Source organism: Sus scrofa, chromosome 14 (assembly GCF_000003025.6).
Source record: "Sus scrofa isolate TJ Tabasco breed Duroc chromosome 14, Sscrofa11.1, whole genome shotgun sequence".
Lineage (NCBI taxonomy): Eukaryota > Metazoa > Chordata > Mammalia > Artiodactyla > Suidae > Sus > Sus scrofa.
Genome location: NC_010456.5, coordinates 139,773,748 through 139,786,602, shown reverse-complemented (window position 1 = coordinate 139,786,602; position 12,855 = coordinate 139,773,748). Strand labels below are relative to the sequence as shown.

Genomic DNA, 12,855 nt, shown 5'->3' with positions numbered 1-12,855 from the left:
GCCTTGTCTGGAGACTCCCTCTAAGTGAGACGGGGCCCCTGGCGCAGGGCCTGGGAAGGGAGAGTGGCCCTGGGGCCTCAGAGCTGCGATGCAGGGCGTTAGGCCTAAATTCCCACGTGTGCAGAGCCAGCCGGGAGCTGAGAATGGGACCAGCACCAACACACAGCGCGCCCAGGCGTTGTCCCTGGTACAGATAGAGGATGCGCTTTAAAAGAAAGGTAGACTTTTGGAGTTCTCCTGCGGCCCAGCGGGTTAAGGGTCTGGCCTTGTCACCGCAGCAGCTCGGGCCACTGCTGTGGGACGGGCTCAGTCCCTGGAACTGCCACACGCTGCAGGTGAGGCCACGAAGACAAGCAGAACCCCAGCAGACGCAGTTTGAAGCCTACGGTTATGAGGCTAAAGGGCTGTTTTCAAACCTCCCTCCACTTGCAGATTTCTCTTTCTCAAGCTTAGAGATGATTTGATTAAGACGTCCTGCGGGATGCAATGGGCTTTGAAACAGTGGATGCTCCTTTTCCTTTTTCTTTTTTTTTGTCTTTTTTTTTCCTAGGGCGGCACCCCCAGCATATGGAGGTTCCCAGGCTTGGGATCTCATCGGAGCTGCAGCTGCTGGCCTACCCCAGAGCCACAGCAACGCGGGATCTGAGCCACATCTTCGACCCACACCACAGCTCATGGCAATGCCGGATCCTTAACCCACTGAGCGAGGCCAGGGATCGAACCAGAACCTCATGGTTCCTAGTTGGATTCGTTAACCATTGCGCCATGACGGGAACTCCTGAAACAACTGATGCTTCCCTGTGAGGTGTGTCTGCATGGTTTTATCTCTGTGTGTTGGGTGTGTGAGGAGCAGGGTGTGTGGGCTTCCATGTGCTGTGTGCTCCCCGCCGCCCGCACCCACAGCAGGCACCACACGGTGATGGGAAGCCTACCCCTCTGCCCGTCGTGCTGCCCTGCTGGCCCCGGTCTGCTCTCCGCTCGGCTCAGCCCCCCTTCAACGGCAGAGACGCGCCAGCAAAGCAGGCCTTGCCCCAGCTCAGGCGAGGAGACCGGGAAGCAGGGGAGCTCGCAGCCCTGGCTGCCCCGGCCCCAGAGCAGTGGTCCGCTGGCTGCGTTTCCTTCTCCAGCTGCCCTGGGAAGACCCGGCCCTTGGTTCCATTTAGACGCCGTCCCTGCTATGTGAGGGGGCCGTTTGTTCTGTGCCTCCGGACTGGCCTCGTGGTCCTGGAAGCCGGGAACCCCTGGTGGCCGCTCTGAGCTGTCTTATCAGCCTCCCCCCGGCCCCATCCCCCTGCTCCCAGCTGACACATGAGCCACACAACTGCTCTGTGTCCTCCAGCGTCACCAAGTCACCGCCACACCTCTCGACTGCAGGGGTGGGGACGGTGCAGGAACCATTCTGATTCCGGGCGTCTGAAGGCACCTGGCCAGTCTCTTCCAGCGGAATTAACTGGAAGCTGTGACTGGGCCCCTGAGACGTGACAACACGAAGAGCATTTGAGAAAACCCCTCATCTTAGCGTCTGCATGTCCACCTCTGGATTTTGGAAACCAGCCCAGCTGACCTTCCCAACACGGCAGCAAACTAACCTCCGCGGAGACCAGGGCCACGGGAGGCACCGCGCCATCCTTGCCAAGGATGCTGCCGTCCCCGCAAGGTCCTCGGGGCCTCAGTTGAGGGGTTTTACCAAGGAGGCTTCCGGTGGGTTCTCACCTCATCGAGTGGGGGCTCCGCTCAGCCTCCGGCTCTTAGATACTTGGTAGGAGAATCAGCAGAAGCAACACGGGAACGTCCGGCGGTGTTCTGGATTTTCTCTGGGAAGGGTTAGGGTTAGGGTTAGGGTGGGGGGTGAGCCTAGACCCCCGTCTTACAAGGATTTCGGGAGAAGCCCACGCGCAGCTCCTGCGTTGCAAAGACCGCCCGGAGGCCCCGCGATGTCATAAAGCAGCGCGGGCCTTTATGCCACGGGACTTTATAAAGTGAGCCGCCAGTTTATGAGCCCCTCACGCTCAAGAGGATTTGATGGCTAAGCCCGTCAGATTTCCAGTTGCTTAAAAACGAGGCTGGAAAGGTCGCCGTGTTCATGGACTGAGTGATTAATTCGATTTTTTATTGCATTCTTCATTCAGCGTCTCCACTCGGAAATTCACGCACTTGTGTGCGGACCCCGTCAGGGTGTGTGCATTTCCGGGGGGCGGGAGGGGCGCGGTTTGGCGCCTCCCCTGGGGACTACAGCCTGGGGAGGGGGCCTTTGGGTTTTGCGGGTTTGTAATGCGTCGGGGGAAGTTTTTGCTTTTACATGCTGCCATCAAAAATGTTTCGCCGAGGTTTACAGTAACATTTTAAAATGGCTTAAAAGGAGAAAACAGCATACAAATTTTTAACTTAGATGGAACTTTATGAAATGGACTATGTTAAAAAACATTGGTTCAGCCGTGGTCCACCACAGTTGAATCTTGGCTCTATGGTAAAAATTTTTATTTGGGCTACTTTAAAATCTATTTAAAAAAAAAAAAAAAGACTGGAAGGCAAGGCTCCCACTGATGATACATGTCCCTCAGCGTAGGACTTGAGGCGCTTTCTTAAAATCTATATTCTTTGTATTTTGCGAATTTTCTGTAATGAGCAGGCGTCCTTTTATAACACAGTTTTATTTGATGATGTGCTCTGTGAGAGGCTGAAGAGTCGTCACAGGAACACAAAGCAGATGAGCTTCCCAGGGAGGCAGACTGACCTCCGGGAGACGATGCCTCAGGTGTCCAGGGCTCAAGAGCTACAGCGCAGGCGCCTCACCTGCAGGACCAGCACACCTGTGACAGGTGTACCTGTACGTGAGGATAACCAAGCCCCTCCCCCCACCGGGTCCTGGCCCCAGAGCCACTACAATTGCAGAGGGAAAGCCGCTTGTGCATCCGAGGGACAGCACCAGCTGTGACCCCGCTGGGAGGTCACGGGAGAAGGTGCAGCTGCCGGACGGCGGGGAGACACCTGGAGAGAGCCCTGCCTCCGCCTCACTTGGACCAACTCTGCACCACCAACCTCGTGGTCACCGCCTGTCCCAGCTCAGAGGGTGTGCCGTCTGCGAATTCCTCCTTCCAACACGGACTCGGATCTACACTCCAGAGGTCCCCTGCACGGCCGGCCCCTGTGTCACTCAGTCTCCCCAAGGCCGCCCACTGCCCGGGAGCTGGCGCAGGGTCCCCCACAGAGGGGCCCCAGGGGGCCGGAATCAACATCAACGGTCCTGGAAAGTCTTTTCCTGGCCCCTGGGAAAGCTGCGCCTGTGTTTCCAAGGGAAGCGGCCTTCAATAAAACGTCTTTAAGGCACTTATCTAAACAGATGGGGTTAAATGAATAATCTGCTATTCAATTAATCCTGCTCCTTTATAGACGGAAGTTTAAAGAAAGCTCTATTGTGGTTTATGCGAGTGAAACAATATAAAAGCAAAACCTTGCCCTGACGTATTAAAAAACCCGCAAACCCAAAGGCCCCCTCCCCAGGCTGCAATCCCCAGGGGAGGCGCCAAACCGCGCCCCCTGCCAAACTCCCGGAACTGCACACCCCCTGACGTCCCCTCCCTGCAGTACCCAGAGCTTAGGCCCTGGCTCCTGCGAGCACCCGGCATCTGGCCTCCTTCCCTTCCTCTCCACACAGGGCCCTGGTCCCTGCAGGTCTGGGGCTGTCCTGCACATCTGCTCCGGCGTGCATTGGCCTCTTCCCAGCCCCCGGAGCCTCCTTCACCCCTGAACCCCCAGGTCCCCAAACTTCCCGAGCCTGGCCTTGGCTCCACAGCAGCACCCCCAGCACACGCTCCCAGGCCCCTTCATGGGTCAGGTTCCAGCATCGCCAGCGATCGAGACTCAGCTCCTCCCCAGGCTGGACGCCTTCTCTGTGTCCCTGGCTCCTGGGCACGTCTGGGGTGCGGGCACCAAGGCCCTTCGGGAAATCGAGAGTTGACGTTGACCTCACCTGGGCCGTGGGCCTCCTGATCTCAGTGGCTTTGCCTTATTTGCGCTGAGTCTTCGGCACCCAGCTTGGGGCCTGAGGCACAGTCAGTATTTAGTCAGTGTTTTCAAATGAAGGAGCTGTTTCTGGATGATTCCACCATTTCTCTGCTCCGTCAGCTGGGAAAGTCTGGACGCCACGCCCCATCTGGATCTCGGCCTGATACCTTCCCCAGGACAAGGGGCCAGGGCTTCTCAGAGAATGCTGATTCCAGGGCCAAGGCAGGAGAAGTAGGAGCTGAGACTGACACATCTCGAAGGTCCCAAAACCCAACTGTGGGGGGACCTCCCACGGACGCCGGAGCCGCCGCCACGGCTCCCTGAGGCCAAACCTGGAGGGATTTGAGCACCGGAGTCTGTGGAGTCGAATTAGACTGTAACCCACAGAAGGAAATGAGTCCCCCTGAGTCTCCTCTGATTTAGTTGGATGATGGGACCAGCGAGTACATTCGGGCGACTGTCCCATCCGGAAGAATTCCAAGGAGTTCACCCCCATCTCCAGAGGCGGCCAGACCCTTAAGTGTGGGCCTCACAGGGTCACTTCCCTCCGAAGGAGGTGAAACGGGGTAAGAGGAGTGAATTCATGGACAAGAGCCCTGGCAGAGCCTCCTCAGACACAAGCCGGATCCTCAGCCCAGTGCGCCACAGCAGGAACTCTGGCGAGAGTTTACGCTGGTGCGCTCTGACCGCGGCCGGGGATCCAGGCCAACGGCAGCTGTGACAGGTCCCGTGGATGGGCTGGGACGAGACGGGCACCTTCCCCTGTGGCTCCCTCCCCAAACGCCCCAGCTCACCCACGAGGAGAACCGGGCAGATCCCAGCTGGGGACGCGTCCCCAAACACCTGGCCAGCAGTCCTCAGCACTGCCAGGTCATCCGATCAAGGAGAGAGAAACCGCACAGCCCAGGGGAGCCCAAGCTCACGGGAGGCGGATGTCGCATGGCGCCCTGGGTGGGGTCCTGGCACAGACGCCAACCAGGTAGAAACGGAAAAACTCTGGGTAAGGCGTGGGCTCCTGCGAAGAGTCATGTGCACAAGTGAGGCTCAGGTGCTGAGGCAGAGGAATTAGGCGTGGGGTCGACGGTAGCTTCATGTTCTTGCGCATTTTCTGTGGATGTAAACTCTCGTCAGAGTTCCTGCTGTGGCGCCTTGGGCTGAGGATCCGGCTTGTGTCTGAGGAGGCGGCTGTTTAAGGAACTGGTGTTGCCAGGTCGCAACCCCGGCCTGGATCCCGGCCCTGGCCCGGGAAATTCCCTGTGCCGCGGGCGCGGCCTAAAAAGAGAAAGATAAAATAAACGGTTGTAAAGAAAGTAGTTTGTTTTTTTTGTTTGTTTGTTTTTTTTAAAAACAACCTGCCAAAAATAGCCTTAAATGTTGATTAAAAATCCGTTAAAGTTGTGCTAAACTCCGACTCTCCGACTGGAGCCTCCGGCGTCCTGAGGATTTTCACCAGCGTCATTCTCCTCTTACAGCGTGGCGTTTCCGGGTGTCCCAGCGGCAAATATCACTGGGGCTGTAGATCAGGGCACACACAAGCCCCTGGAAGGCATCCAGGGAAGAAATAGTGTCGTGAGTCCAGAAATTACGTTTTCTGATGCTCTAAAGATTGATTTTCCTAGAAGTTTGGCTCGCGTAACGCTTTTAAACAGCACGGCGTCCCTGACGCCGGCGTCTTGGTGCCGTTTCTCCCCATCGAGCGTTTCCGTGCGACTCCAGGCTCAGCAGTAGATGCTAAAGGCAACGCTGTTGAATGTCTTTCCTCAGGTGTCGGCGTTTTCTACCTGGGAGAAAGAATTGCATAAAATCGTGTTTGATCCGCGCTATCTCCTGCTAAACTCCGAGGAGCGGAAACAGGTAAGACGGGAGGTCCGGGCCGGCCTCAGGGACCCGGCGTTCTCGGGACACGCCGCAAGGGGGACGCGCCATCCCGAGGTCCCTCGCTGCCGGCGGGGACGCCGGGAGGACGGCCTGTGGGCTTGTGAACCGCACGCGCTCCGGGTGCAGGGAACCTGGTCACTGTTGTCAGTGAGCCGCCCGCTCGTGACCTGTGAGACAGGTACTCACGTGCCAAGATGGAAACGCAACTTCGGCAGCACGGCCCCTCCTAGATGACTGGTAGAAAGATCTTAGATAACAACGTGCTCTTTTGTCATAGTGATAATAGTGAGAGGGGTGCAGGGAGCAGTTACAGCGTGCGTAAGGGATGGATGCTTCTAGAAAACAGCCCCAGAAAGCAAGAATGGACTCGAGGTAGCTGACCTGGAGGTCATTTTCCAGGACACTTGACAAGGGTCTCCCCTGGCTTGTTGACAAGTGACGTCACGGAGCCAATAACATTTCCCAGTTACGCAGTCGGATGGTGGGACGGGTTGTGCTGACTGACAGGGAGCAGCTGGTGCTGCAATGGCTGAGCTTTCGCAGCCTCATTGGGATCTGGTGGTTCCTGGGGCCCATCTGAGAGGGGCCCTGAGATGAACTCTGGAAGGATCCAGATTCTGGGTCTGCATCTCCGGTTCCTGCCCTGTCATGTTCCTCCCTCCCTCCACCCTCTGAACCCAGAAGGATGCACGTGGAACGTGGGTGGTCCGAGTCCCTGCTGAAGACAGAAAGCCCCACGAGAGTCGAGAGTCGTCTCCAGGCCTCGGGTTAAATGCCTGGTTCCTAAGAGAACGCCGACCCCTGCAGTGCAGTGGTGTTGTCGTTTCTGTGCGACGTGGCCGAAGCCGAGTGGGTGAGGGAACCAGCGCCTGGGCCCCATTCAGAAAGCAAGTCCTCGTGACAAGTGACTGGGGCTGGCGAGCCCCAGTCCTGGCATCTGAGCGGGACCTGCTGTCCCAGGGCATTTGCGGGGACACCGAGGCGCCTGCCCCCGTGCGTGTGCATCCGTCCTTCTGTGGGGTGAGCAGGGGTCCAGGCTGCTGCTCGGACCTGTTTCCATGGCAACAAAGCGCCCACTTTCTTCCGTGGAGAGATAATGGCCCGTGCTCTCCCTTTTAAAAAGTCACTCCTCACTTTGAGTAAAACGGGTGTAATTTGTTAAAGAGGAGAAAAAACCTGTGACATTAAATGTCAGCAGCATAAATAAAGCAGAGGGTAGAGGGGACGGGGTTAGAGGATCCGTGGTTCTAGAGAGAGAGGAGAGCAGCTGGGTCTCTCCTGCCAGCTCTGACCCCACTGCCATCTGGAGTCTCCATCCAGATTGAAAATTAATAGAGCAAAACTCCGACTGATGATGGGGCCACGCGCCTTTGTTTGGATGGAAACCCTGCAGTCACCTTTTTCATGAGCCTAAATTCTAAGAGAACCGAAGAGCTTCCGTTGCCACTTGCCTTGAAGGTGAGATAAGCCGGTCATGTTCTCCCTTAAATACAGACGCACGTGCTCCATCTCAGTCCTGTTCCTGAGTATTTCATTTCTCGATGATTCTTCAGGAGGCACGTAGCATTTTGTATTTATGATCCTATAAAGACTTTTGCCGTCGCTGAAGTGGAATCTGAAACCATCAGGCAGAACCAGAGGAGACCTCTTCTGCCCGGGAAGTGATGGAGGCCGTGACCGGCCACGTGGTCTCTTCCCGGCCACGTCCTCCGCTGGGATGCCCGAGACCCCCTAAGCGCTGGGGCCACATCCAGGGTCTGCGGTGGCCAGCCGCTCGGTCGGCACAGACCTGCCATTTACTGGCCTTCCAGGAGCAGACGTGGGCTTTTAATGGTCTCTCTCTGTTCACATCCACGTCTAACGTGTCTTGAGGCGTGGAGAACGTGGGGAATGGAACTGCTGCCTTCGCTCTCTGGGGGCTTTCGTCTCTGAGTGACAGTGTGCTAGTGTCAGCACAGTCGTTGGTCTTGTTCTCACCCAGGGAGGACCCTCTGGTCGGCTGCAAGGAGGGAGGCCCCGGTGCTGCAGGTGCCCAAGAGCGGCTTCCGGGCGGCGGGGGTTGTCTACCGGCCACTGTCCGTATCCCTCGGGGTCGGGAGATGTTTTCCTGTCGATGTTCAGAGGCCTCTTCTGGTCAGGCTGGGAGCGGGAGTGCGGGGCCTGGGGGTCAGGCCCTCCCTGGCTGTTTCCACAGTGCCCAGGAGAGACTCGCCTTGTTCACAAGAGCCCCTGGGGAACCAGAGCCGCGTTCCTAAGTGGGTATTTGGAGATCAGGGTGTGGGAAATCAGAGATGCGGGCTTGACCTTTTTTTCACTGGTTTAAAATCAGTGGCATTTGGAGACTCAAATGCCAGTTACGTTGCCACAGATTCCTAGAACAAATTATGCACTCTCGTGTCGTGGTGCTGCCAGCAGGGATGTGAAAGTCGGCGAGACAACGCATGCAGGTGAAGGCTGCTCAAGGCGTTCCCAAAGGAGAACTATCCAAACCCTGGAGCTGAGGATTTCCGAGCTGTGCGCCGCTCCCCCGACCACAGCCTTTAGAGAGGACTGTGCACCCTGGATTCCTAAGGCTGATTCAGGGTTTGACCTGGAGCTGGTGCCCAGATGTGGGGAAGCACGTTGACCTCCTGGGAGAGCAGGTGCAATTGTGCACTCAGTTCCATGGAAACGCCGCAATTGAAGGCTCTTGCCTCTCGCTGCAGCCACTGTGAAAAAGGGGCTTATCCAAGATTCTGTCTGTTGTTTCACCTTGTGTTTGAAATACAAGATACCATTTCTGATATGCCTTCTCATAATAGTTCTCTTTTGTGTGTGTCTTCAGATATTTGAACAGTTTGTCAAGACAAGAATAAAAGAAGAATACAAGGAAAAGAAAAGCAAATTGCTTTTAGCCAAAGAGGAATTCAAGAAACTTTTAGAGGAATCGAAACTGTCACCCAGGTAGGGCGAAAGGGTTACCCCTGGTGACTTCTGGGGCTGTAAACTTAACAGATTTTGTAGGAGGACTTTTAGTCTGTTTAGGTTAAATCATGTAACATGTGTCCCATGGTTATCAAAAGTACAATTTTAAAAACGCTTTGGAGGGCGTTCCCGTTGTGGCTCAGCGGTTAACGAATCTGACTAGCATCCATGAGGACACAGGTTCGATCCCTGGCCTCGCTCGGTGGATTAAGGTGTAGGTCGCAGGTGTGGCTCGGATCCTGTGTTGCTGTGTCTGTGGAATCATCCTAGGAACCCCCACATGCCACAGGTGCCGCCCTAAAAAGCAAAAAAAAAAAAAAAAAAGAAAGATACGCGTTGGAGGAAAGCCAGCCTTCTCCCCAAGGGCCCCCTTCCCCGTCAGCCCAGCAGCTGTTTGTTCATCAAAGGCCCCCAGCCGTTCCATCCATGCTGTATGGTTTTCAGCAGCTCTGACTCCAAGGCTAAAATCACTCAATAGGTCAGCCCTCTTGAGATGGGGCTTAATTCTTGATCTAATGACCAGGGGCTAAACATGCAAAACACTTAAGACACAACAACAGCAAAAGAAACCCCACCAGCCCCCTGGGTTCCGTCCACGTGCCTGGCGGTTGTTCAGCATGTGAGATGATGCTTCACACATGCAAAGGGGCAGAGCGAACTTGGCCTTCAGCTCATCCAAGGTAATCAGGCATCATCCCCATGAACTGAAATAGGAAGATGACGTTAGAAATTAGAAAAGTCCATAGGCTTAATTCTTCTTTAAAATTAGCTTCTGTTGACTAACATTTAAAAGTAATACATGTGCTGTTTTTAGAATTTATAAAACTAAATTTTATGAGCCAGAAATGATTCATTTGGAAGAATTTTTATTTCAAGTGGGGACATTATTTTCAAATGGGTATTTAGATATTATTATTTTAAATAATAATGCTGACCTTATGCCTTTTTAACAACACGTAAATCAACCGTGTTTCAATGGACACTGATGTTTGCTTTCGGTGCCGACGTGGCATCTACAGTCGGATCAATAATTGGTTCATTCACTTGGTCGGTAATGGGATGATGTAAATTAATGTCTGTTTTGTTGTCCTCATAAAAGTTTTCCAGCTACTTGCAGGATAGACATTTTCTGAAGGGGGGGAAGAAAACAAAACAGAACAGGTGCTCCGATTACCGCCATCCTTGCTTAAACGCTAACGTAGAACAGCAGATGCGGGGCTGATGATTTGTAAATCGTGGTTGTCTAGGAGGACGCGGAGTTGGAGCTGGGGCTTGGCTCTGTCTTCCCACAGGGCGACCCTGCCCCTCCTTGGCCCTGGCCGTGGGGCACTGGACCTCATCTGAGGGGGTCTAGCCACCCGCCTCGTGGGTGACCAGGAGGTCGGCGTGCGGGCTGCGGAGCCAAGTCCCGGGTGCCTGGCAGGTCCCGGAAGCCGTCGTCATTACCACGAGTGCCGTCCTTAAAGACAGGCAGCCCCTGTCTTCTGTGCCTCCACTGGCAGAATGTTAACGATAAGCCAGCTTCTCCCCTCCCATGAGTAATTAGGAGGGTAAAGGAGAAAGACTCAGGATGTATTAAGCAGTTAGGAAAAGATCTCACACACACACGCACACACACACACACACACACACACACACACACACACACACACACACGGAAAGCGGGTGCTGGAAACGAACTCGCGCTTCTTTGAGATCAGGTTTCATCACCTGCTATTTTTCAGAAACGTCCCCTGGGCCGGTATTACTTTCATAAGCATGAAACTGTTTTATTTCAAAGACAGCCAAGTCTGTGGTGTTTCAACCCCTTTCAGAGCTCCTGCTCTTAGGCTGCCCAGCCCTGGGCTGGCCTGGCTGGGTGTCTGGCAGCCGTGAACGCGTCCACCAGTGTGTGGGCGCTTAGCACGTGGCGGCTGCTGGGCTGGACACCCCGGATGCCCCGTAGAAAACCGAGCGGATAACCTGCTTCCACTCGAGCAGGGAGAGGCGGTAAAACTGCACAGTTGAGGCTTCACAAGGTGCCACCCTGACTGGAGCCCCCATGGCAGCTCAGTGGATTAAGAACCCTACATAGTGTCCGTAAGGACGCAGGTTTGATCCCTGGTTTCGTTCAGTGGGTTAAGGATCCGGTGTTGCTGTGAACGGCAGTGAGGGTCACAGATGCGGCTTGGATCCCGTGTGGCTGTGGCTGTGGTGTAGGCCGGCAGCTGCAGCTCTGATTCGACCCCTCGCCTGGGAACCTCCATGTGCCTCGGGTGCGGCCCTAGAAAAAAAAAATGATACCCATGAAAGAGGGACGCTCAGGCCTCCGGCCTCTCGTAGGGTCTGGTCCTGACGCCAGTGAGGGGAGAGCTTTAAATGACGAGGGAAGGGCGTGCCAGGCAGAGGGAACAGCATGAGCAAAGACCCCTCAGGGAGGAGCTGGCTGAGAACGGAGGGGACAGAAGAGAACCTGGGTGGCCCGGGCAGAGACAGGGCCGTGGGCCGCAGGAGCCCAGACTGGGACGCGGCCCAAGAGGCAGGGGAGGCCAGGCCCCTGGAGTCCCGATGCGGCGCTGGCAGGTGTGCCCCGGCCCCCGAGGGAGTGACGCGCAGCCTGGGGAGCAGGCGGCGTCGCGGGCACAGTCCTGTCCCCTGGCGGCCGAGCCCCTGCCGAGCGCCCCGGGTTGTGGGAGGGAGCTCCCGGCCACTTCCTCGGGAAGGGCCTCAGCAAGCTTCCTGTCTTCCAGGAGCACGTTTAAAGAGTTTGCCGAGAAGTACGGCCGTGATCAGAGGTTTCGACTTGTCCAGAAAAGGAAGGATCAGGAGCATTTCTTCAACCAGTTCATCCTTATTCTGAAGAAGCGGGACAAGGAAAACAGACTCAGGCTCCGGAAGATGCGATGAGTGTGACGCAGCCACGGGCCGAGCGTGGCCGGGGCGGGGGCCCGCGCCGGGGTGGGGGCCGCGCTCTCAGAGGATTTACTGTTTCATATTGAAGCTCCCTTTTGTAACGACGTTCAGAGTTTGATGCATTTCTAATCGCCATGGTACATCGCTCCCTTAATTGTTTTAATTATGCAAATTACATGTAATATAGACAAATTATAAATCCACTGCAGGTTTGTAACCCAGCAGACGCGGGGCCCATCTCTCACGCTCTCAGGGCGTCGTCACGAGTGGATCGGATTGTTGGAAACGTCTGGAAACCCCGGGGAGTCCCCCCCCCCCGCGGGAGGGTGTTGTGACCTGGGTCCCCACGTCTTGCTGTGGTTTTCTGAGTAGCAGAGGCTGTTCATTGTTCTCCTGACACCTGTGACCATGGACACATGGTGGCCCCCCCTCCCCCCCGAGGGTCAGAGGGGGATGGCCACCCCCCCGGGGGCGTCGGGCCTGGAGAAGGGGGCTGCCTGTCTGCAGGAGGTCCGACTTTAAAAAGAATTATTTTGTACAAAATCATCCTACTAATATTTGAGTTATTTTCTTGTATGCCCAGAGTTTGCATGAGATTTTTCTCACCATCTTTGTATAAAAAATTTTAAATTTTTTTGAATTAATAAATATTTTAAACCAGTGTATTTTTGTGGCTCAGACGTCCAACACACTCTTAAGCAACAAAATTGTGTTCCTACCAACGATACTCTCACTGGAAAGATTCATAAAACGTTTAGGATTGCCCACCAGGGCTGGAAACGTACTACCCGAACAGAAATCTCGCTTTTCCGAGTTGCTAGCCCCGGGTGGAACCGCATTGGATAAAACTCCAGCTGATTAATTATATTCTGTAAATTACTGCACACCTGTTCATCGGTTGCAGATTTGCGGAGTCTCTGGAGTCTATTCAGATTCACGGCCTTTGTCCCCAGCACGCAGTGGCACCTGCCCCACCTCCCTTCTTTCTCAGCACTTGCATCCCCAAAAAGAACACGTTCTGGGAGTTCCCGTTGTGGTGAAGCGGAAATGAATCTGACGAGTAACCAACCATGAAGTTGCAGGTTCGATCCTTGGCCTACACCCCAGCTCGTGGCA

General features: G+C 55.1%; 1 protein-coding gene across 1 annotated transcript in view; it reads left to right on the top strand.

The window, feature by feature from the left end:
• Positions 1-12,519, top strand: part of TCERG1L (transcription elongation regulator 1 like) — a 183,190-nt gene extending 170,671 nt beyond the window's left edge. The window contains exons 12-14 of the mRNA XM_021073719.1: positions 5,770-5,859; positions 8,708-8,826; positions 11,577-12,519. Of these exons, the coding sequence (XP_020929378.1) occupies positions 5,770-5,859; positions 8,708-8,826; positions 11,577-11,733 (366 nt within the window). The 3' untranslated portion in view covers positions 11,734-12,519. The remainder of the gene's footprint in view (positions 1-5,769; positions 5,860-8,707; positions 8,827-11,576) is intronic.